This window comes from Gymnoscopelus braueri (assembly GCF_963280865.1).
Source record: "Gymnoscopelus braueri genome assembly, chromosome: 16".
Taxonomy (NCBI): domain Eukaryota; kingdom Metazoa; phylum Chordata; class Actinopteri; order Myctophiformes; family Myctophidae; genus Gymnoscopelus; species Gymnoscopelus braueri.
Genome location: NC_137616.1, coordinates 19,271,129 through 19,293,461, shown reverse-complemented (window position 1 = coordinate 19,293,461; position 22,333 = coordinate 19,271,129). Strand labels below are relative to the sequence as shown.

Here is a 22,333-nt window from a genome sequence, read left to right as displayed (position 1 = left end):
TGTGTGTGTGTGTGTGTGTGTGTGTGTGTGTGCGTGTGCGTGTGCGTGTGCGTGTGCGCGTGTGTGTGTGTGTGTGTGTGAGAGAGAGAAAGTAATGTGCACAGTCCGGTTCTGTAACTGCCTGTTACAGTTTATATAACTTTTGTAGTGATTATGGTCTGGGAATAGAAGATATTTCGTATTATTATACCTCCGACCAGGCCAAGGGCCAGGGCCGGAGATAATTTGTTGGAACTAGTCTACAGCACCAAACTACTAGACTGGTCAGAGCCAAATTTCTTGCGATGCGATGCGAGAGTGTGGTCTAGTGAGTCAACACCAACTCGGGACTCCTGAATCGCTGCCCTCCAAACTCCAAACTAAGCTGTCGTGCCGCAGACAGTGCTTCAACGTAGGTGGTGCGCTTCTTGCCTTTCCTGGCTTTAATTGCCCTGGGTTGGCTCCCACAGTGTCAGTTTTCTTGCCACTAGTTCCGGGTGCCTGGCGCAGTGCCCTGCGAGCCTCAGCTCTGACGTTGTCTGTGACCCATGGCAGGTCCTCATGGTAGACTCTTGAACCATAGGTTATAGACTCCAAAAAACAAACAAACAAACAAACAAAAAATGCTTCTTCCCATATAGCTACCTGTGATGTGATGCAATGCGAGAGTACAGACTAGCCGACACCACCTGCCCTCCCCTCACTCCTATCCAGCGCAGGGTCCGGAGCTCTGCAGTGTTGATAGCTCCACTTTCCTGCAGCAGTGTGTCTACGTACGTAGGTTGTGTGCCTCTTTAGCTGCACCACGGGCATTTCCCCTAACTACATTTTCTGGGATTTAAATTTTCTTTTGCTAAGTCAGTCCAGGGAGATGACCTGAGTCCCCTCGCCATCCTGCCCTCGTAGACAGCTCCCCAGAGAGTCAGGGATGTGTCCGTGGTTGCCACATGGCTTCCTGAATGGGAGGTCTCTCAAGTGGGACTCCCTGGCCTATGTCAACAGTGTCCTGCTCTTTCAAGGGGCGCAGAGGGAAGAGGTACCTCATCATAACACGTTTCACATGCCTGTCTCCCTGTATAGATTGAGCTGCGAGAAGGCAGATTGGAACAATGGCCGTGGCTGAGATGATCCCCAGTAGTCTCTGGAACTCAATCAACTCAACACAGATCCTCACTATCCTCTTGGGATAGAGAGACCATCATGGTCAGGGAGTTGAGATACAGACCAAGAAAGCCTGTCTGTTGCTTTGGTTCACCCTGAACCCCAAAGACCAACAGTGTCAGAGTCAGATTAACACAAATCTCTCCGAGGGGAGAAAGGAGACAGTATACCTTGGTTTCCTGTCACTCCACACTCTACTATCTAACTTAAAAAAGGGCAAAAAAAGATTGCTCGAGCTACCACGCGCCCCTCCCCCCTCCCAACTCTTTTTATTGGTGTTATGGGAGTCAGGGCCTAACAAAAAATCCCAATCACCGTCCCCCCACCCTCAGCCAGCTCAGACCTCGAAACCTATGGAGAGAAAACAACAAAATGAATAAATGAAATAAACCTAACCCTAACCCATATATTTGCTCATTCTTCTGCCACCATTCCTCCTCCTTTCCTGAACTTCAGCAGCTACTTGAGCTCTCTACTCTCCTCATCACATTTTCCACCGTCCACTTTCCTCTTTCCAGGCTTTGTCCTTCTCAGACAGACTCTCTGTGAAGGCGGTGATCTTTACAACCTACAACTACATAGGTATTTTGTATCTTAAGTATATATATATGACTATCAGAATTGCTAGGAAAGTACTGTTAAACGCGAGCCATGTAGAAATATTTTCAAAAACCTTTGAAAATAGGAAAAACAGATCTACAAACTTGAAGATCTGCTATTTTATTTTATTTTATTTTTTGAGCCATTTCACAATAGGGCAGCCAGAGGCTATGGCTATTTGAGGGTCCCTGGCATGGAAAGTTTGCACTAGGACACAAAACAGGGAGGTATGGTTATGGGATATAGACAGATGTCTCGTCGACTTGAAATGAAAAGGTTTGAGAAGCACTGTAATATAGGATAAGGAATGACAGCACTGCCTAGCGGAGCAGCGGAGACTGCTTCAATGAGATGAGGACCGAGCGCATACGTGACACGTCTTTGGCCTGCTTGTTGGACTCTGGGTTGAAGTCGCAGAGCCGCGCCACTTCCTCCCACTCTGTCCCCGGCTTGTTCTCGTCCAGGTCCGAGAGCATGGCCTTCTCGGCCGCCCTGGTGACTTTGGCCATCTCGACCTCCTCGTTATACCTGGTGTGCCACTCTTCAAGCTCAACCAGGGCTTTCTCCTTCCACTCTGCCTCCTCCTGACGGGATTGGGCGTCTAGGGCCTCCAGCCTCGCTCTCTGCTGCTCCCTCCACTTGCGTAGGGTCTCTGGCTCATCCTGCAGGCTGTCGGCGTTGGAGATAGCTGCATCGGCGTCTGATGGACCGCTGCTAGGCTCATGATGTTGTCCATTTACAGGTGCATCAATTGTGTCTCCCAGAGATGAAGGCACCACCTGTCCGCCGTCCAGGACGCAGAAGTCCTCGTTCTCGATCCACGTGAAATCATTCTCCTTCTGGTCTAGGAAACGAGTGGCGGGATCCTCCTCCAACCCAAACTCGTGACCTAATGCGACTGCGGGAACGCTGTCAAAATCATCCATTTCTATATTGTTCTACGCACTAGAGGGAAAAATAATAGTATGGCAGACGAGTTCCTTTAATGAAATGGAAACAGCAACCGAGTAGCTAGATAGCCAGGGGATCTGCTGGACATAGTTATATACTGTAGGCATAGGCCTGGTGTGATGTAAGCACAGACGTAAATATCTGTGAATATGTATATATGGACTATTGGGCAATTCAATTCCATTCAATTAGAATTGCCTTGTGGGTGGACATTGGACGCTGGACATAACATGCCCATATATGGAGACTATTCTGGCGCACGGACAGTTATATAAACCTGTCCGGATGTGTCACTGATGATGTCACACACTGACATCGCTCTGTGATATCACAAGCTCACGGAGGTTACCATACAGGTTTTCAGTAGGACGTTTGGGGCTCCGTTAATGGCTGAGCCTTTGACAAAAAAATGCAACCTTAATTAATAACGGCGTCAATTCACGCAAAGGCTTTGACCAGGGGCCCCCTGAGCTCTTGGGCCCCTAGACCTGGGCGGTACCCCTGCTTCTAGGAGATTGTGAGATCCTCTCTACAAAGACCTAATATGTACTGTATGTGTTATACACTTAATAAATGATGTACGAAATGCCACATTCATCTCACCATACCTGCCTCTAAAACTCAAAGTGTCAAATAGTAGAGGACCTGGCTAAGATATGTATGCACTTGATTTAGGAGAGAATATCTCAACTGTTCTTGGCTAATATGACCCCAGGGAACAACTTAGGAACTTTGACTAATTCTCTATCCGGGACGAAATACCCGAAAATGACCACGCCCTTTTTAAAATGCCCATAACTGGTGCACTACTTCCAACATGGCTCTATTTGCTAAACCGTTGGAGCTACAGATTTACTGAGGTGCTCAAAATGTCCAGAATACTTATGTTTAGGGAAACATAGAAAAGTGCAATATTTCTAATTTGAAATGTTATGACAGAACAGCTAAAAACGGTTTTGTCTATAACTTTTGAACCAGATGAGCTATAAATTCAAACTTGGTGTATAAATCATGTTTTTTGACAATTAGAAACATGTTGGAGTGCTTATCTTTATAACTGGGTGTGGCTGGACCTCTATTTTACATATTTCAAAGAAATTTGTTTTACTTACCTTAAAGTTGTACAATGCAGAATCACAAATAACGATTTTTAGCAACCTCTGCTGGTCACTACCGTCACTGCATACAATTTCCCTAGTCCTCGATTACCCAGAATTCCATTCGTTTTCACCGGAAGCGTTTCAAAAAGCGATCTTTTAATTGTTTTATACTATCTACGGATCGTTTCTCTTAGCCAGTGGAGCATTAGTTACCATGAGCTGTGCTTTCTTTTTCTGTTCTTTTTCGATCTTCCAATCCTACATTATCTTAAAATCAGCGTGAGGTTCCTTTTTGTTAATAGCGCGGTAGTTCCTGGCCAAACAGGAAACCGTTGCGGTAGTTCCTGAGGACGTCGGCCACGACGTCATGACGTTGGCCAGGAACGTCATTTTCCCGGGAAAGTCCCCCCCGTACACGTTCAATAGAAAATATATAAATAAAAGGCTTCCGGGGGTGAAATTCACGGAGTGGGTGTTGTGAAACTTTTGCCACTCGCAAAAGATATACAATTTAACTTTAGTTTTGTTGAAAACGTTACCTAGTATTACTTTAATCTTTGTCATTTTTGGCAAACTTGGTGTCTACTTTATGCTTTTTGAGCATTAGAAACACATTGGAATGCTCATATTTATGATTGAATCCATCTAGATCACTCTGACTTGCTTATTACAAATATGGCCACAATACCAAACATGTTATGTAACATAAAGTTTCATCCAGATTGAGTGTATAGTAGGGATGGGACGATATGGGTATCGCATGATACGATATCTATTGCGATATTAGGCCCTCGATAAAGATAATATCACGATATTCGATATATTGCGATATATTGCGATATCACGATATATTGCATGAAATTTCACCAACGATATATCACGATAGTCCTTGTATTCAATTCATAAACACTTAAAATAGCACCAAACAGTTCAAAATCATCATTACACAAATACAGAGTCGGAAAAACAGCGTATCACAAATTTTTTTAATTATAATATCGATTTTTTTCGGCAGTATATCGATTATTTATCGCGGGAGAAAGTATCGCGATATATCACGATATCGATATATCGTCCCACCCCTAGAATGAGATCAAATTAAGATCAACCTGGAGAAAAAAATTTAATTTTATTGAAACAATATAATATGACTATAGAACCCAAAGTATACAGCAACAGCCAGTACACTATGCACATCAATGCTCAGCATGCATTGAACACTATCATAATAGTCAAAGGTGTATGGAATTTGAACAATATGTTTAAATTAGAATCAGAAAAGGTAATTGCTAAACAACAAATGGTTGCTAGGAATTTGTCTTGGTGTTACTACAACAACAGAACAGCTCTGCAATAACTAATACATACAGTACTGCACCACACACACACACACACACACACACACACACACACACACACACACACACACACACACACACACACACACACACACACACACACACACACACACACACACACACACACACACACACACAGAGCATGTAAAAACAGCTTCAGACCAGCTTCTATTGGATCAGACAACCTCCGTCCAACAAAATATCCCAGATTTCAATAGGTTGTGCTGGTACTGGGACTCCATTACTAAGACTTGTGAACCTTACTGGATCTTGCATGTGCCAGTAAAGTTGTTGCTGTTGTAACACCAAGACCATAATGTGATATAAACATATTGTAAACAATTCTATACACCTTTGACTAATATGATATCATACTAGTCCAGGGGTGGGCAAGATTTATTTCCAGGGGTTCATACTGACTTCGATAAAGTGAGTGAAGTGCCACACATTGTACAATTGAATTGAAACGTGAAACATGGTGCTGAATTATGTTAAAACTGCATGAATTTGGTAGACAGTAGCCTACCTTACTACAATAAGGTACTTGTCCTCACAATAATAATGTTCCGTTTTTTTTTTTACAGCTGTACTGTATCACTCTGGTGTACTCTGGCCTTACAATAAAAAGATTACTTGCATAAAACAATCCACGTCAATGCCGTATCAACTTTTAAATGAGCCTATACATTTAGACAGTATCTTATCTTGTCTGATATGCACCACTCCATAGGTCACTGATCAAACACATTGCATTATGTTATAAATATGGACTCAAGGTTGACTGTTTCACTGTTACATTATAAACATAAAACATTTGAGTACATACGGATGGAGGAATGCTGATGGATGGGGGGTGGGGGGGGGGGGGGGGGCATTTTGTTTTTCTTTGAGGACTTGGTGGGCCGGATTAAGAAGGTCAGTATATAGTAATACTATATTGTATTACATTTTATGCTGAGCATTGTTGCACATACTGTACTAGCTGTAGCTGTATCATTAGGAATGAGTTCTACTCTTAAATCATTCTATTGTTTCAATAAAATTACATTGTAAGATACATTGGTTGTTTCATAACATAGTGGCCATATTTGTGATAATCAAATTAGTGTCCCCTAGATAGATTAAATCATAAAGATAAGCATTCAAACATGTTTCTAATTGTCAAAAAACATGATTTAGACACCAAGTTTGCATTCGTAGCTCATGTGGTTCAAACGTTATAGCCATAGACTTTGGCAGGTGGCGGCCATATTGGATTTGGCCACTATGATGGCCCTGAAGGTCGCTGGCTCGGGCACCCTTGCTAAATCATTAGAGCATGCCCTGGGTTACATCTGGGACAAATGTAGTGCTTTTAGGGTTAGGGTTAGCACAAAAAAATCCCTATGCCCCTGGACTGTAATCCAGACTGTAAGCCCTGGCTGTTCTGTCATTAAATATCAAATTAGAAATGTTTCACTTTACTATGTTTTACGTATTCTGAACATTTTGAGCATCTCAGTAAATCTGTAGCTCCAACGGTTTACCATGTTGGAAATAGTGCACCGGTTATGGTCATTTTAAAAAGGGCGTGGTCATTTTCTGGTATTTCGTATATAGAGAATAGAATAGAGAATTAGTCAAAGTTCCTAAGAAGTTCCCTGGGGTCATATTAGCCAAGAACAGTTGAGATATTCTCTCCTAAATGAAGTGCATACATATCTTAGCCAGGTCCTAGACTAAAAGAGCGCTTTAACAAAATGTCGTTCCAGAAAACATAGGTGAAACACATACTGTAGCTTACATGGGCAACATACGATTACTGTACATCTGTAGAAATTGACTTTTGTGTAGCACCAAATAACCATACTGATAGTCAAATGCAAAGCTATGTTAAAATACCTCACAGACTCACCACAGGCCTTCTACTATTTGTTTGTAATGGAAACCATTAACATAGCCAGCCATTTAAAACATCAAATTTCCCACAAAAATATCATATCTCCAAAGACACCTAGTGAGACAGAATTGGCACACCACTCCCACCACAAAGAATATGGAGCTTTATGGCAGTTTACACATAACACACACAACAGTACTTGAGCACTTCATAATCACACACAACTTGCTAAAACAAGTTTTCCACTTACACATATGTCGGTTGCAGATCCGGTCCATCCAATACAGTTTGAGATGAGTCCATACAGGTAATTCTTGCATATAATCTTCTGCAGGTGTGGACAATTTTAATTTCCACACTCACTCCAGTAGGCCACATTGCATATCTGCACTCTCACCAGCAGTAGACTGTAAACCCCATCACTAAAATAGCCCATAATAGTCACACATGTAATAATAAAGGGCAATTGACTATTATTATTCAGTGTAACATTTGTACCTAATTTCATAGTATACACATATAATATACTTACTGGGTTCGACTCCCGTTCCCGACGACCTTTGCTGCGTGTCACCCCCGTCTCTCTCCCCATTTCCTGTCAGCCTACTTTCCCTATCCCTCTCTAAATAAAGGCATAAAAAGACCCAAAACAATATTTAAAAAAAAAGAAATGTGGGTAGGTCAGTATCTCACCTACTTAGACCAATCAATAAATAGTCTGATTAAACATGATAATGTCCCATTCAGTGCATTGACAGCATCCGAAGCCGGTGATGTTATACATCTTTGTTTAGCATTTGTTCTGGTTTTTGCTTTTGAGAAGATGCATGTTCCTTTGATATTATACTGTGTATGTCTTTTATTAAACAACATATTGACCCGCTGGCCGCATTAAGTGACATTTCTGCTGTAAGCAGAATATGTCTCGAGAGATTAGTGTGTGCAGAACAAAAATCTTGAATCTTGAAATTGAAATCTTGTCTGGTATGCCACCTCATATCTATTCCCCATACACAACAAATGTACAGTACAGTATGAAACTACAACAGCATTTCACAGAACCACTTTCATTGGCCTTCTACCGCCCTCTGACCTTTGTCAACTTCTTGGTTGGTTTTCAAACCTGCTCATGTCTTGGTTAAACAGATGAGGTAATTGCTAATCAACTGAATAGAGCTGGCTGAAACTAAGCTGTTGATGAGATTACAGGACCATTTATAGGACGGGGAGACTCTTGCTAGGGCAGAGTAAGCTAAACACAAATACCCAGCATGGTTACAGTCATTCATGTTTTCAGCTTCCAATTATTACAATTAACTTGACCCAGGTCATGCTTAGATGGTTGGGTTTATACAGATTCAAATAAGTAGGATTTTTAACTCTGTGGTCCATCTGTGCATCATAGCTGACTGAAAGTAAATCTCTTATCTTCTTTTTTATTTAAGCCGGATTTCGACTGCAGCTTTAGCACCACACCACACTACACATGGGGATGGCAGGTGAAGTGTGGCCTAGCTATGGTACGTAACCAATGAACCTGTCTTGACAGTCAGATTAACACTTGAGTTCAACTTCTTGAGCATGTATTGTGCCATGTATCCTAGATTAAACAGTTGTGTAGTGAGGTGAGTTACAAAGACGCTCTAACAGGGTTACACATGCCATTCCTAGGGTTAGTATCACCCAGTCTGTTACCACTGATCAAACTGACTCCTCAGACTGCCGTGTCATTGACTTGGGGAACACTTAAACCACATTAACCCTCCTTATTCTGGGCATGTAATAATAGGTGAACCACTTCACCTATGAACCTGTGATGTGACAATAAAGCTGATTTGATTCTGAGCTCGACTAATTTCGGTGAAGATATTTGGTGTAGAGGGAAAAATGGAGGGGGACCAAGTACAGATCCATGGGGGACCCTGGTAGTATACGGTTTTAAGAGGTTAAAAGTATAATCAAGACGTTCCGACAATTTCTCAGGCACGCCAACGCCCACTTACAGTACAAAACAATAGACAATAAGTTATAAAATCCCCCTTTTATTCGATTGGATTTCATCATCATATAAATACACATTTACAGATAGTCCACAAGGATCCATGTTCAACAATGAATGACACACACACAAAAAAGAATAAACTTCTTTTGACCTGCAATCAGGAATCATTTCAGTTACACAATGGACATTGGCCTCTTCTCCCCCCAGATCAAAGGGTCCCATGGCAACACGTGTACAAGGTCTGGACCACTTGACAGTCTAACTGAGCTGATGCCATTTTCTACGGCTACCTTGAATTCTGATATTCTACTTTTCACTCTTAGGTATGCAATCGCCCAAACACAGCGAGGTGTGCACCATGTGTCATTTGATGGATTTCACAGTAAAAGGGGGGAAGCCCTTTGTAAAAGAAGAATCAAAATTCAGCCTGTGGGCCTTCTGTCAATGGATTTAAGTCAACACCTACATAAATTAAAAAATAAAGATGCTAAAAATGTATGTACACTATGAAAAACAGATTATGATTTGTTACACCTTTCCATTTACAATGAGGTCTCTCAAAGTGGATGTTGCACACTCCAATAAAACTGACAATTATTTACACAGGAGAAGAATTTGACAAGAACAAATTCTCTCTATGGCCATGTCACATTTACACTGAAATGAAATCAGTTTATTCTGATTTGAGAGAAAAAAATTAAAAACACCTAGTGGAATTATTACGGGATGTGCTGGATTTTTTTTTCTTTATGGCTATTAACAATGTTTAATAAAAAAAAAGGTAACAAGTGAAAATATTAAGTCAAGTTCGAGTAAGAATTTTAAGCTCAAAGGTCTGTTTCTATGTAAACACTTTAACTTTACTAAATCATTGGCCAATTTTCAGTCTGCCACAAGGGGCCTGGGTGCATGCTCCTTCACTCTTAATTTTGATACTACTGGCTTTTTATGTCTTACATTTTGACCTTTTAATTTAGATGAAAAGGTCATAATAATAGGGGCTGCACCCTCTGCACCCCCTAGGGATTTAGGGCCCCTTCCCATATGTACCAAACATTCCTGTACAGTATGAGATCATGAAAACGTATCCAGCAAAGAGTGTGCCATATGCATTTAGAATAAATGACAAAGCCAAGAGGGCTTAATCAATGACACCGTTTACGGCATCTGATGTTGGCAATATCCTAGGGTTTCAAACATCTGTCTATTTAAGGACTAATTTAGACGTGGGACAACTAATGAACTAGCTGGTAGAATAGAGAAAACTAGAAGTAGGGTAGTCTGGGTCCTCATAATCTCTCAAGAACAGATTCAGAGCTGCGCTACTAAATCTGTCGGGAGCCCCGTTCAGAACGTGTGAGCGTTGGCCTTCGGCCCTTCGCTTCCCACTGGAAACAAACCCAAACTCATTTAACAATAGCGTCCTCGGAGCCGACAAAACGACGGAAAGTTAGTAACATTTTAACTTGTTCTTCCATCATAGAAACAAGTGGGTTTCTATGATGACCAAAACGATCCATGTTCTTTGGGAGAAATGGTGTTAGTGTTCCGTGGAGAAATATTGTTAGTGGGAATGAAAACTTAGGCGCACCACCGGAAGTGGAGGGCTGAGGGCAGAGACCAAACGCCGGTTTCCAGTCATCGTCGGTCTATTTAATCATTCCCCCCAGAGTCAAATGCAAAAGTGAAAAACGCTGAGGGCGCTGTTTTTCCTTTTTATTTGACGATGGGTTCCCAGATTTGGGTCCTCAGGACTAAAGCCCAGTTGATAGAAACATGGCCATCATTGTTACCATTTCTCACAGGTTGAAACTGCAGCAGAATTTCACCCATACTGTCAGCCAAGTAGCGCCAAATGAAAAGAATAACCACATACAAAACCATTGCAATTCACTAACAACCAACAAGAAAGCACAGTGGACATGTAAACGGTTCCACTCTACAAAGAACAGCATAGTGACATTGACAAAATTAAAGCCACAAATGTGGAAGATTTACGATATGAATGGAGATCCAGAAAAGTTCTAAAAGAAACCACAGTAGCATCACTATGATAAAATGTTTCTGGAGTGAGTTTTCAGATTTAGCACATGAGAACGATCTGTCAGCTGTACTGAATACTTAAGAAAAATCTTGCAGTATGGAGGCAAAGAAAAAAAAAAAGGACAAACTGTACCTTTCAAGAATGGCTTCCATGTACTCATAACAAAATATTATGAATATGGTGCATTTTAGCAAGCACCTCTCCCATCATCAGGTGAGATTCCAAATCAAATGAATATCACTCGTGAAACTGTCATTTCTCTCGTGAAGCCCATACAACTCTATGCATACCCAAACATAGGAAAACACTGACCGTACAAATGTACTATTGGATAGTACCATCACTGATATTTCTCTGTGTGCAGTATATGCATTTCAAGGTAGTGCAATGCACACTATGGTGACTGAAGATCAGACTCCAAACCCCCCAAAGTAGGTTCATTAGCATACACTAGATTCTCAGGGCAAATGCCACCTTGCAGTGACACTAAACAATGTTTGCAGCCAGAATGCAAAGCGATATTGCCAAGATGGAATGAAGCGAGAAGTGACATTGGTGAAACTAAAAATGTGTTCATGGAGTAACACTTGTTGTGTGGATATCTTTGATATAACTTCACACTCCTCTCACCTTTGAAAGATAAATGACAAGTGTTACCACGTTTCTCTAAGAGCGGGCAACACAACGACGCCTACGCCGACTACATCACCTCAATATGTGGTTTCTCATCCAGACTTGCCCCCTTGAAATCCAGAAAACAGACACCATTAGTGTTTGCATAAAAACTAAAAATGTACAGACCCGTGTCTTTAAGTTTTGCACAGTGCATAGACCCAAGAGCATATTGAACACAGAAAAAGAAAATAATAATAAATCACTCATCTAGTGGCTTACACAGAGCTAAATGGCATTTCCATTGGTGCTCATGTCTTTGAATGTGAACTTGGCTGGCTACATGGGGCTTCTAGCATTTTTGGCTTTGGTCTAAATAGAATTGTGACGGGAAAAGAGAAAACAGGGCAATATATAAAAAAAAAAAAACCTGGCAGACGTTCTTTGTTACCTGTTAAAAACAATGAGTTAAGTGTTGAATTTACTTCTCTTTTTTTCATCCACAGGTTTCTCTGGTACAGTTTCTTTTATTTTGTTATTGTCTGTTAAAGTCAAGGTGTTAATCTGGGGGCTTGTCCAACGTAGTACCAGACGATGGCACCAGGGTACAAGGGACTGTTATTTGTGTATGCGAGTGTCTGTGTGTCTCTGTGTGTGTGTGTGTGTGTGTGTGTGTGTGTGTGTGTGTGTGTGTGTGTGTGTGTGTGTGTGTGTGTGTGTGTGTGTGTGTGTGTGTGTGTGTGTGTGTGTGTGTGTGTGTGTGTGTGTGTAGTGGTACTGTAGATGTGTGCACATCTTGTTTAGAGGTAGCGAGTGCCTCTATATAGATGTGTGTGTGTGTGTGTGTGTGTGTGTGTGTGTGTGTGTGTGTGTGTGTGTGTGTGTGTGTGTGTGTGTGTTCCAGTGCTGTACAGTAGGGTCATGCATTTTGGGAGGTAACGCATGCACATTGGGGTGAGGAGGCCTTCTCTGCTCCATGCTGTAAGTTCTCGTCTCCAGGCTTTTGGCTCAGACAGGTACCAATAAATACACACCGTCATTCCCCGAAGCCGTAGCGACTACTGGCCAATCCCACAGTACCACCGCTGGTTTGGTCATTGCTGTACAGTCGCAGAAGGAGGGACATGGGGAAGAATGGAGGCGAGGTGAGGCAAGGGCAGGATGTGATATATAGCAGAGAATTAAACAGAGGATGGGAGGGAACAATGACAGAGATTGAGAGACTAGAGAGAAGAAGGAAAAGAATGACTGACGAACACGGATATATTCCAGCGCACGTCAAGATGGTGGATGGATAGTTGAAGAATTGGGGTCATCTGCCAGGCCATTGGCATCCTCAGATCACCACGTCACACTCTGGCCAATCTGAATCACAGCCATAGAGGTCAGCACAGAATGAATGACGGGTTGCTAAGTGCTGCTGGCATGTGCAGATGACTAACCTAGCCACAAATGGTGGCTATCCAGGTCAGAAGGAGCATGTGCTGGGCTTGCTGGCAAGTTGGGAGGGAGAAAAAGAAGTTCATGGAAGAATAAGAGCTAGCCAGCGGTCGGCCTGGCTCGATTTGGCTGGTGATGAAAAAAGTTGAGGGACCTTCATATGTTGAATGACGCTTAGCCTAGCCTTCCATTGTGTGGCTAGTTGGTTAAATTAATATGAAGGGACCTCAGGATCCATCCAGTTGCCCAGTCTTCAGAGAGCTGTCTGGAGGAGATGCAGGGCAGGTCATGTGGGTCAGGGCTGGGGCATGGGGATGGGCTGGTTGGCTGCGGGCTGGTTCGTCTTTGGGGCGCTATCGGCGGTGGAATGCGGCTGGATCACAACTGGGCCTCGCGCACCTGATTGGGGAGAGAAGAGGAGATAGAGAGAGAAAGACATGGAGTAGAAGAAAGAAAGAGAAGACAGAACAATTAAAACTAAATGACTAAAGAAGGTTTTAGGAGTACCGACTTACTTAGTGAACCTTTCTATACATCCGAACATTTGAGAATCAACATCCTGTTATTGTGTTGGAGGCTTCTACTAGACACAGGTCATGAAAACATCAAGGGTTTTCTGTGCATGTTATTTTCACTGCATGCTACTGTATGTTCAAGGTGCAAGTTGTGCTGAATAGGGGTCATCTTCCCAGTGTCCTGTAACATAGGTGCATCTACAGGCTCTCTAAAGGTCTGAAGACACACAGTAACCTCATGTCTTTCTTTCTGGAGGTGCCTGAAGGAAACAAACCGTTTCGTCTGTGGTAGTTGACTATTCTGAAATGACATCAAAGGCTGAATGGAGGGCTCAGTAGAGACATGAACTGCAAACATCAAAACGGTAATAGTTTCTAAAATGACTGATAAGCAGACACGCCTCAGTGTGGCTTATGTATTGGAAAGCTGGGTAAAAACAAACAAACAAATGCCTAGTTCCAGAAATTGCATTAAGTGTGACAGCGACTACTACATGGGGTTTTGGGGTAGCTACAATAGGCTACATTGCAAATAAGGAGAGCAGACTTGTCTGTACACTTGTAGCCTGCTGCAACCCTCCTGATTTCGTGTATAAAGGGGCGGGTGTAAAGAGCCGGCGAGAAACTGCGGCTGATCCCATTGGTTCACCGATCTGTCCGTCAACCCCCGCCCCGTTAACACAACATTACGAGCGACGCCCACTGCACTCTGGTTGGTTGGGAAGTGAAACACTTCCTCATACCCAGTACGGGCTATCGTTGGGCCAGGCTTTTATTTTTTAGCAAAACTAAGCAATAAAAGCCTGGAGATCGAGGCTAGTACACTTGACAGCAAGATCATTTTAGATGTTTACAGGTAAGGTAATTCAGCTCCGGACAAAATGTTTTTGGTTCAAGAACACTTTGTTATTGTATTTTGTCAATTCTATGTTTGCTTTAATTTTAGGATAGTTCTTGAAGATGTCTTATACCACCTTTTGATTAAAAAAAAAAAAAAGATACGCAATAAATATTTAAAAAAAAGTGTATCCGGAGCTGAATTCCAACATTGCAAAAACAATAAGTTTCTAATAGACTGTCTAGACTCTAAATCGGGGGAGCAGAGAAGCGACAAGTTGTGCAGTGGCCTGTCTGCACTCTAGGCTGTGCATAGCATGAGCGTTCCATGTTCTGCTGTGGATGCAAGCTGGCTAACCAGAAGCGTCTCCTCTACCTAGGAGGACCTACCTGCACCCCGCCAGGTGAGGCTCATCCACTGTCACTTCCCTGAGAGGGGAGACGCCACCCACCATGAATGTCACAATCCATCAGGATGCAGTGGGGAAAGACAGCAACAGGACACATGGCTTAGAACAATGTAATGCTACCTCATGAAAGGTCTACTGAACCCTGGCTATGTACATACTCAATAAAAAAATAAAAAATAAAATAACCATAGATTTGTCTGTATCATACTGTATGTGTCACTGTTGTAACAGCTTGTATAGTAGCAGCAGTCTGCTATACTAAAAGTAAACGTTATAATCAAAAGGTGAAATGGATGAACTTTTATCAGGACAATTTTGAAGAGCATATTTTCTCTTATCCCAAATTACCGTGTACTTTCATTCAACCAGGATGCTATTGAAAACAATCCCCTGACGTAAAGAATAGGCATCACGAGATTGATGACAAGGGAACCTAACAAATCACAAGCTTCAAGCACATCCCAAGATCACCTTCTCCCCAAGTAGGCCAAAACATGAACGATCCCCTGATGGTGAGTAGCTGAGTTAGCCAAGGCAATTAAAGGTTGAAGTGACAGACACTTCACTGTGTTGGTGAGAAGAAACACACTGCGACTGCCAACAGAGACAAACACATGCAGGCTTCAGTCGGTAGCACGATGTGAATTACACTTCACAACAACAGAGCGTGTGATAGCCAGCAGACCAGGGACAGACAAGTCCAGAGGACAAACTGAAGAGCCAACAGATGGTTAGTGTTGACAGGACAGCAGTGGACGACTGCTCCCCCAGAGTTCCCAGCAGTATGCAACAGCCACCACACGCACACGCACACACACACACACACACACACACACACACACAGAGTGTTAATTAATTTAAAACAGAGTCTAACAATGAGGATTTTGCTGTGGTCACTGAGGATTTTACTGTGTATCCTCAGGACTGACATAATAAACTCCCTACCTCTTACTGTGCCATTATTGACTTTGAAAATGGTAATAAAAGACAGTACTGTGGGACTTTTCATATTCTTCTCACAATAAACAACTAACTTTATGTCTACGTTCTCTCACTTTTAGTTTCAACTGAGGCAGCCTCCCCTGTGAATCGGTTTCACAGTCTTGTTTTTGGAAAACCTGGCCTACAGATATGGTCTTGGGCCAGCGGTCATCCACCCCTAAAGGGTTCAAAAGGTATTTGCTCCTGATAAACAGGTTGGAGGTACCATGGGTTTCAATAAAATGGGTAAATAAATAAAAAATCATTTTTTCCCCCATTTAATTAATCAAGACAGAAGATTAACCAAATGATCAGTTTAGTGATTAATCATGTATATATTTCTAATATTATCAAATATCACACATTATGGTGCCATTTCTACCAGTATATAACGTTCACGTTGTGGCGGGTGGGCAGGCGGTGTCTGTCACGATGCGTTATCAACGCAATAAAGCTGTTTCTCTTGATTTAGACCAATGTAATTTTATGGTCTAAAATCAATTGCATATAAATGTATCAAATAATGAATAATCAACAAATTAATTGATTATGGAAATAATCGTTACTTGCAGTGGTATCACAAGAAAGCACAGTACAGGTTTAGTGACTCACTCTCACCCTCACCAATGTCTATGTACTGTATGACAGGTTCTTATGGACTAATTCCCAGTCCCTCCTAAGAACTCCTACCGCAGACCAGGACATAATAGGTAGTTATACAGCTTATAAAATGCTGTTGGAGCTTTCTTTTGACAATGAATGATGTAAGTTTTACAACACACTACTGTATGTAGACTATGTACGGTATGTATATGTACGGTATGTATGTATGTATCCACAGAAGTAGACCATTTGTATGTCCCCACAAAAGTAGACAAAAACCACATAGCTCTCAGCTACTACTGAGACACTACAACACCAATCACAGCTCACTGTTAAGCTCACATTAGCACATTTGTGCTAAAACTGCACATCTAATAACTTGCTATCCAATACCTAAAGATTGCACAGGGAAGTTACGATAATACAAAACAAATACAGAAATGTAATGCGTTTCATACTTGGCAGTTGGCACACATAAAACATACAGTATGACTTGTATGTGTACTAGTAGCCTTATAGGTTATTGGGCCAGTGATCTTAATGATTATCCTATGACACCAAAATCGATTCTATTTGGCCCACACAATGTAAGCCTGCTTAAATATAGTATGTTAATTGGTGGACTGTCAATTATGCCTATTGTTCCAGTCACATTGTCCACCAAGTTCACTGAACTTGGTAATCAAACTGCAGTATTATATAGATAGACACTGCTCAACACCCAAGCAGCGCAGACTGTTGAATTAACAGGGTGGGACACTGCCTTCAGCTACCTGTACCGTCAGAGTTGACAGTGTAAACATCAGAGAAAGGGCCTCTGGGGCTAGACAACGGTAATCCTCTTGATCAACAACCAACTGGTCTCAATACACAGTAAAATCCTCAGAGTTCATTTAACTCTGAGAGTTAATTCTCAGAGTTAAATTAACCACTTGAGACCAATTCAAATTTCAAACTATCAGCTTTTAGATCGGCTATTTTTGAAAATGTTTATGAAAATGTTTGCCTTCGTTACGACTTCTTTAAATGTAGTTAATAAAATAGTCCTTGCAAAAGCCTCGGACAACCCAGGATTATTCAAAGTATTATTCAAAGTATTCTCATCATGTACTGTATCACCATTCTCGGTGTTACTGAAATTAACAAGAGATTAATGCCGTCTGTGCTTGTGTGCATCAGAGAATCTGTTAATACCAATTAAGGTAAGCAAATGTTCTTAAACCAAAGTAATAATCCTCTGAAACCAAATCACTTGATATGAAGTTGGTGCAAGATTAGTAATTACTATGATGTGCCAACAGCCTGCCACAGAGGCCAGAGCTACAGCAATTCATTCAGCCATGCTCAATTCAGATACAGGCAAAATACATCAACGTCATGCAACATTGGCATACAAGGAAATGGGTTAATGCTGACACAAGCAACCGGTATACAACAAGCAGGCACATGGCACACGTGTGACATGTTACACACTGAAACAAACAGACATGAGGCACAAATCCAGCCAACCATGCAGGCGGACGACAAAACGAATAATGCAATATGATGCAGGGATGACAGCCTCTCAAGACGAAGCAAAACCAGAGAGCCGAAGGAGAGGTGACACAAAGATGAAGGTATGTGGCTCTCTTACGAGTCATTTCGACTCCGGCAGCGTCTCCCCGGGTTTCTCTGTCTCAGCGGGGTTTGTTGAGGTCGGCGACTGGGCCTGCACCTGTGGTTGGGCCTCAGGGGCCGGCATGGGCATAGGCAGAGGTATCGGCTGGCTCTGTGCCACGGGATGGCTGTCGGGCCCTTCCGAACCCGGAGTAGATGCCGGCTGGATTATGATTATAGTAGTCCCTGTTGGATTAGAAGGTGGAAACCACTCAACCTCCAGTTGACTGTTGGAACACATGGTGAGGCAGAGGAGGAATGCAATGGTGAAATATTCTCATCTCTGGCTCAGAGGAAGCTTAAACACCCGCAACATTATAACGGTTCCAAGTCGCCCCCATAGGTGGTTCGTTTGCTCACTTGCACTTTGGTCATATTTGTTCTGGACATGCAATTTTTATAAAATAATACATTTTCAGAAATACCCAAAAATTGCAGATCTACATGCTCACAAAGTGTCACAATGCGGCGTGTTGTGAGCTTGTAGATAGCTATTTTCGATTTTTTGTGTGACATGGACTGGAGTTACTGGGGTCCTTCAAATTAATAAGCCTGAGAACCATCGGTAAAGAACAGAACAGCAACCAACTTGGATATAGCTTATTTGCGAGTATGTACTTGCTTTGCCATAGTGTCGACATACAGTCTTGAAAGACGGGCGTTTCCTGTCTTACCAGTCACATTAAACATTCCAGAACGCCAACACCAACCACAGTCAGCAGCCACTGATGCCTTTTATGTGCAGTTAGTTAAAGTTCTGTTAATGGATGACCAACGACTTTGGTTTGTCACAACAATCAAATCCATACTGTAAATAGAACTGTTTCTCAACCAGTGGTCCACGGACAACTTTGTAGTTAACAATAACTATAGGTTACAAACGTAACCCCGGTTATTTGATTATTATGATGTCTCGCTTATGGGAGAGCACCCCCTGGTGTGATCACAGAAGCATTTATTATACACTTCCAGACAATTTCTATTGGCTGGACTGGCTGTCACCTGACCAGGATGGCCCTGCGCCGTCACCTGACCAGGATGGCCCTGCCCCTTTTGTCAAAAGGCACCTGTCAGTTAAGATGTAATAAACTCCCCTATTTGCTATCTCGAAGTCAAGATCTACTTCGAATCAAGATATGAGCAAACCTATGCAGTGATGGGTCATCTCGTAGTCCTGGGATTCAGGATCAGTCACGAGAAGAGCGTTATAGTATCCGCTCAATCACTAGGATTCATAGGCGTAGCCCGAGTCTCAGTCTCATTTAAGCCAGTCTCTTGTCGTCAGACAGAATAAATGTTTTTCTGTCATGTCTAGCACGGTTTCACAGGACAGGAACAGTTCCTGTCAAACTGTGTCTAAGACCTTTGTCTGTGTTCAGTGTTGCTTCACACGGTTTCAGAATTAACTTAATTACGGGCGGATCCTGATTAGCCATCTTCCTGCTCGCTGGTGCAGATTGATTTACTTACAACTATACACAAAAATAAATTTTTCTCTGCATGATAATATCATAATAAAAATCTGCCAGGTCATTTTGTTCCCTTTTTCATCTTAGCCAACAGATGCCAATTCTATTTCACAGCAGAAACAGCGCATCATGTAAGAGATGTAAAGGAAATGTAAGCTGAGGCATTTCCACTACTGGGTCTCAAGCTACCCCGGGGAGAGGGCCATATTGGTATGTACACTCATTTGCTCATGTTCACAGTAGGCATATCTACTCATGTGTGACAAACACAGACACAATTTTGGATTGCTCCGGTTCCCATCTGTGGCCTGCTGCTCGCGGCAGACAGGCCTAAGTTCACCTCCCCTCTCGCTCTATAGCCCAATTCATACTTCGGCACACGACGGCACCGCGTGCCGAAAATAGCCGACCTACAAGCTCACAACGCTATCACATCTGTGACACGTTGGGAGCTTGTGAATTAGGCATATCTCTCTCCAGTATGGTGCCCTACCCCATCCCAAAATCTTCTCGCTTCTCTCTGGAAGGAAATGACGGTGTTCACTCAGGCGGAAAGAGGGACATCTGTGGAGTCCCAGATAGAGAGGCGAGAGGCCAGGAGAGGTTGAAGGAGAGAAAATGGAAGGGAGAACTTGACGGCCTTCGATTACCACCCCTGCACCATAATCACACTTACTGCGTTGCTTGCTCTCCCATGGACGTTCATTCATTTCCAATGAGATCCATTACTTCTGCGCAACAGATGAGTGACGTCTCGACACACAGGTGTCACGTGTGTTCGATTCAGCCAGCTTGTACGTTAAAAAATGTACACATAAGGCTATAACTGTTTTTTGCTGGCGGACAGTTGAGGTTCTAACATTATAATCAACAACCAAGATCAATCAGTTACATCTCACATACTGTACTTAATGTCAGAGCCATAGGATCTGTTGGTAGAAAAGTACGCATATATCATTTGCAGCTGCATAAATAGGTGTGATATTAACTTTCCATATACATAAACACTACATTAGGATCAGATGTACATATTCAAATAAGTGTTAAATAACTCTATATTCCTATAGCAATAATTGGCAAACAATCTTGAGTGTTTTTTCAGGAACAGGGGTCTACTCGTCTCTCCAGCTTTTAAGTGAACAGAACAATATTTCAGATCAGGGTACAAATTTCATCCAATTAGGAGAGAGAACTCATACAGGATACAGGATAAAGAAGTTAAATTGGAACTGATGAAACAAACAAAAAAACAGCAACATTTTAACTGGAATATAAAACTGAGGTTGATCAATTATCTTTGTGGGAGTCTCCCTCCTGATTGGATAGAATTGGTATCCTGACCGGAAAATTTATTTTCTGTTTACTCAAGTGCTGGAAAGCCTGGGAGACCCCTGTTATTGAAAAAAAACACTATAGCAATCATTACTATTAATCATAATATACCTTTGACGTCATCTGAAACACCCTATCCAGTGAAAACAATTGCAACTTAGTGCCATTAGGAAATTGCAATAGTACTGTAACTAACTTTCAGGTTTTTTGGGGGGAACACACACACACACACACACACACACGCCTCTCACCTCCATCCTGCTGCTCTGCTTTGATCTGGGCCTCCAGGTCTTCTGGGTCGACATACTGGTAGTTCTCATCGTCCTCAGGAGGCTTACACTTCCCACAGCAGAGACAACAGCAGCAGCAACAGCAGCAGCACGAGAACAACGTGCAGCACAGCAACAGGCTCTGCAAAGACACAACCACACCAACGCAAAGACAGATTTTAAAAACTTTATGGAGGCCTGTAGTAGGTGCATCGGAAACTAATATAATGGAGAATCTGGCGACAAACCAGGCAGTTGTCTACTTTCGTGTGACACTGTAGTATGACATACAGTAGGTAGGATATACATTTACGAAAAAACAAATAAATAGTTGAAATACGGGGATACAAGGTTTCTTACTGACAGCAATGATATACAACATCGATAGCGCCACTGCTGAACAAGTGCTGGGCCCTGTCGCCATGTTGTATTGCTATAACCATGAAACTGATGATTTTATATACTATACCTTACCTGCTGCCATTTTTGCATGCCGTTTATGTTTGTCACGGGAAGCATTTCTGCCTTCTGTAGTGCCACCTATCCATTACTTTTTTATCGTGCACCTGTATATTAGACATTGTATATTAGGTTTGTCTGTGCCTTCCTGATATTGTTGACATGTTCTGAGTTATGTGTTCCTTTCTTCTCTATTCTCTCTGGCGACAAAACAGGCAGATCTACATTCAATTAGCTCTCAATCAAATTGTGGGCACTGAAGATGATTTAATGCCTGCCAACTTAAGAGTTTTTAAAATAAGACATACTTTTTCCATGTTGTCTTGGCATATTGGCAATAACGTCATGAAATAGGTGCCCTGTACACAATGATTGCACATGTAGACATCATGCATGTAGTGTCAAATACATTTGGTTCATAGAACCAGTAGAGAGTGTGAGAGTGTGAGTGCGAGTGTGTGAGAGAGACACACACACACACTCTCTCTCTCTCTCCCCCTCTCTCGCACACACACACACACACACACTATTTGCAGCCAGAGCCAGGGCTGCTATAGTTGATCTTGAAGGACAAAGGAGAACACAGAGTGCCGTTATCCATGCAGAGCAGAGAAAATAGCGCGACATTAAATTACAGCAACCCAAGAGACTATTTCTTTAAGTAAAGAGTACTGGC

The 22,333-nt window shown here is 42.2% G+C and overlaps 2 protein-coding genes across 3 annotated transcripts in view; both read right to left on the bottom strand.

Moving 5' to 3' along the window:
• Positions 1-2,060: 2,060 nt before the first annotated feature.
• LOC308102858 (clathrin light chain A-like) lies at positions 2,061-2,666 on the bottom strand (the record flags this gene model as incomplete). Its single annotated transcript, XM_080452712.1, has 1 exon — positions 2,061-2,666. The coding sequence occupies one exon, from the start codon at positions 2,664-2,666 to the stop codon at positions 2,061-2,063; it is 606 nt and encodes a 201-aa protein (XP_080308838.1).
• A 6,386-nt stretch (positions 2,667-9,052) lies between these two features.
• The window catches only part of dnajc5ga (DnaJ (Hsp40) homolog, subfamily C, member 5 gamma a), a 28,431-nt gene continuing 15,150 nt past the window's right edge, over positions 9,053-22,333 (bottom strand). The window contains exons 4-6 of one of the 2 annotated variants that reach the window (XM_080453759.1): positions 21,181-21,340; positions 18,106-18,314; positions 9,053-13,525 (exon numbers count right to left, since the gene is read on the bottom strand). In XM_080453759.1, coding sequence (XP_080309885.1) covers positions 18,109-18,314; positions 21,181-21,340 — 366 coding nt within the window. In that variant the 3' untranslated portion in view covers positions 9,053-13,525; positions 18,106-18,108. The remainder of the gene's footprint in view (positions 13,526-18,105; positions 18,315-21,180; positions 21,341-22,333) is intronic. The other variant, XM_080453760.1, reaches the window with a different exon arrangement.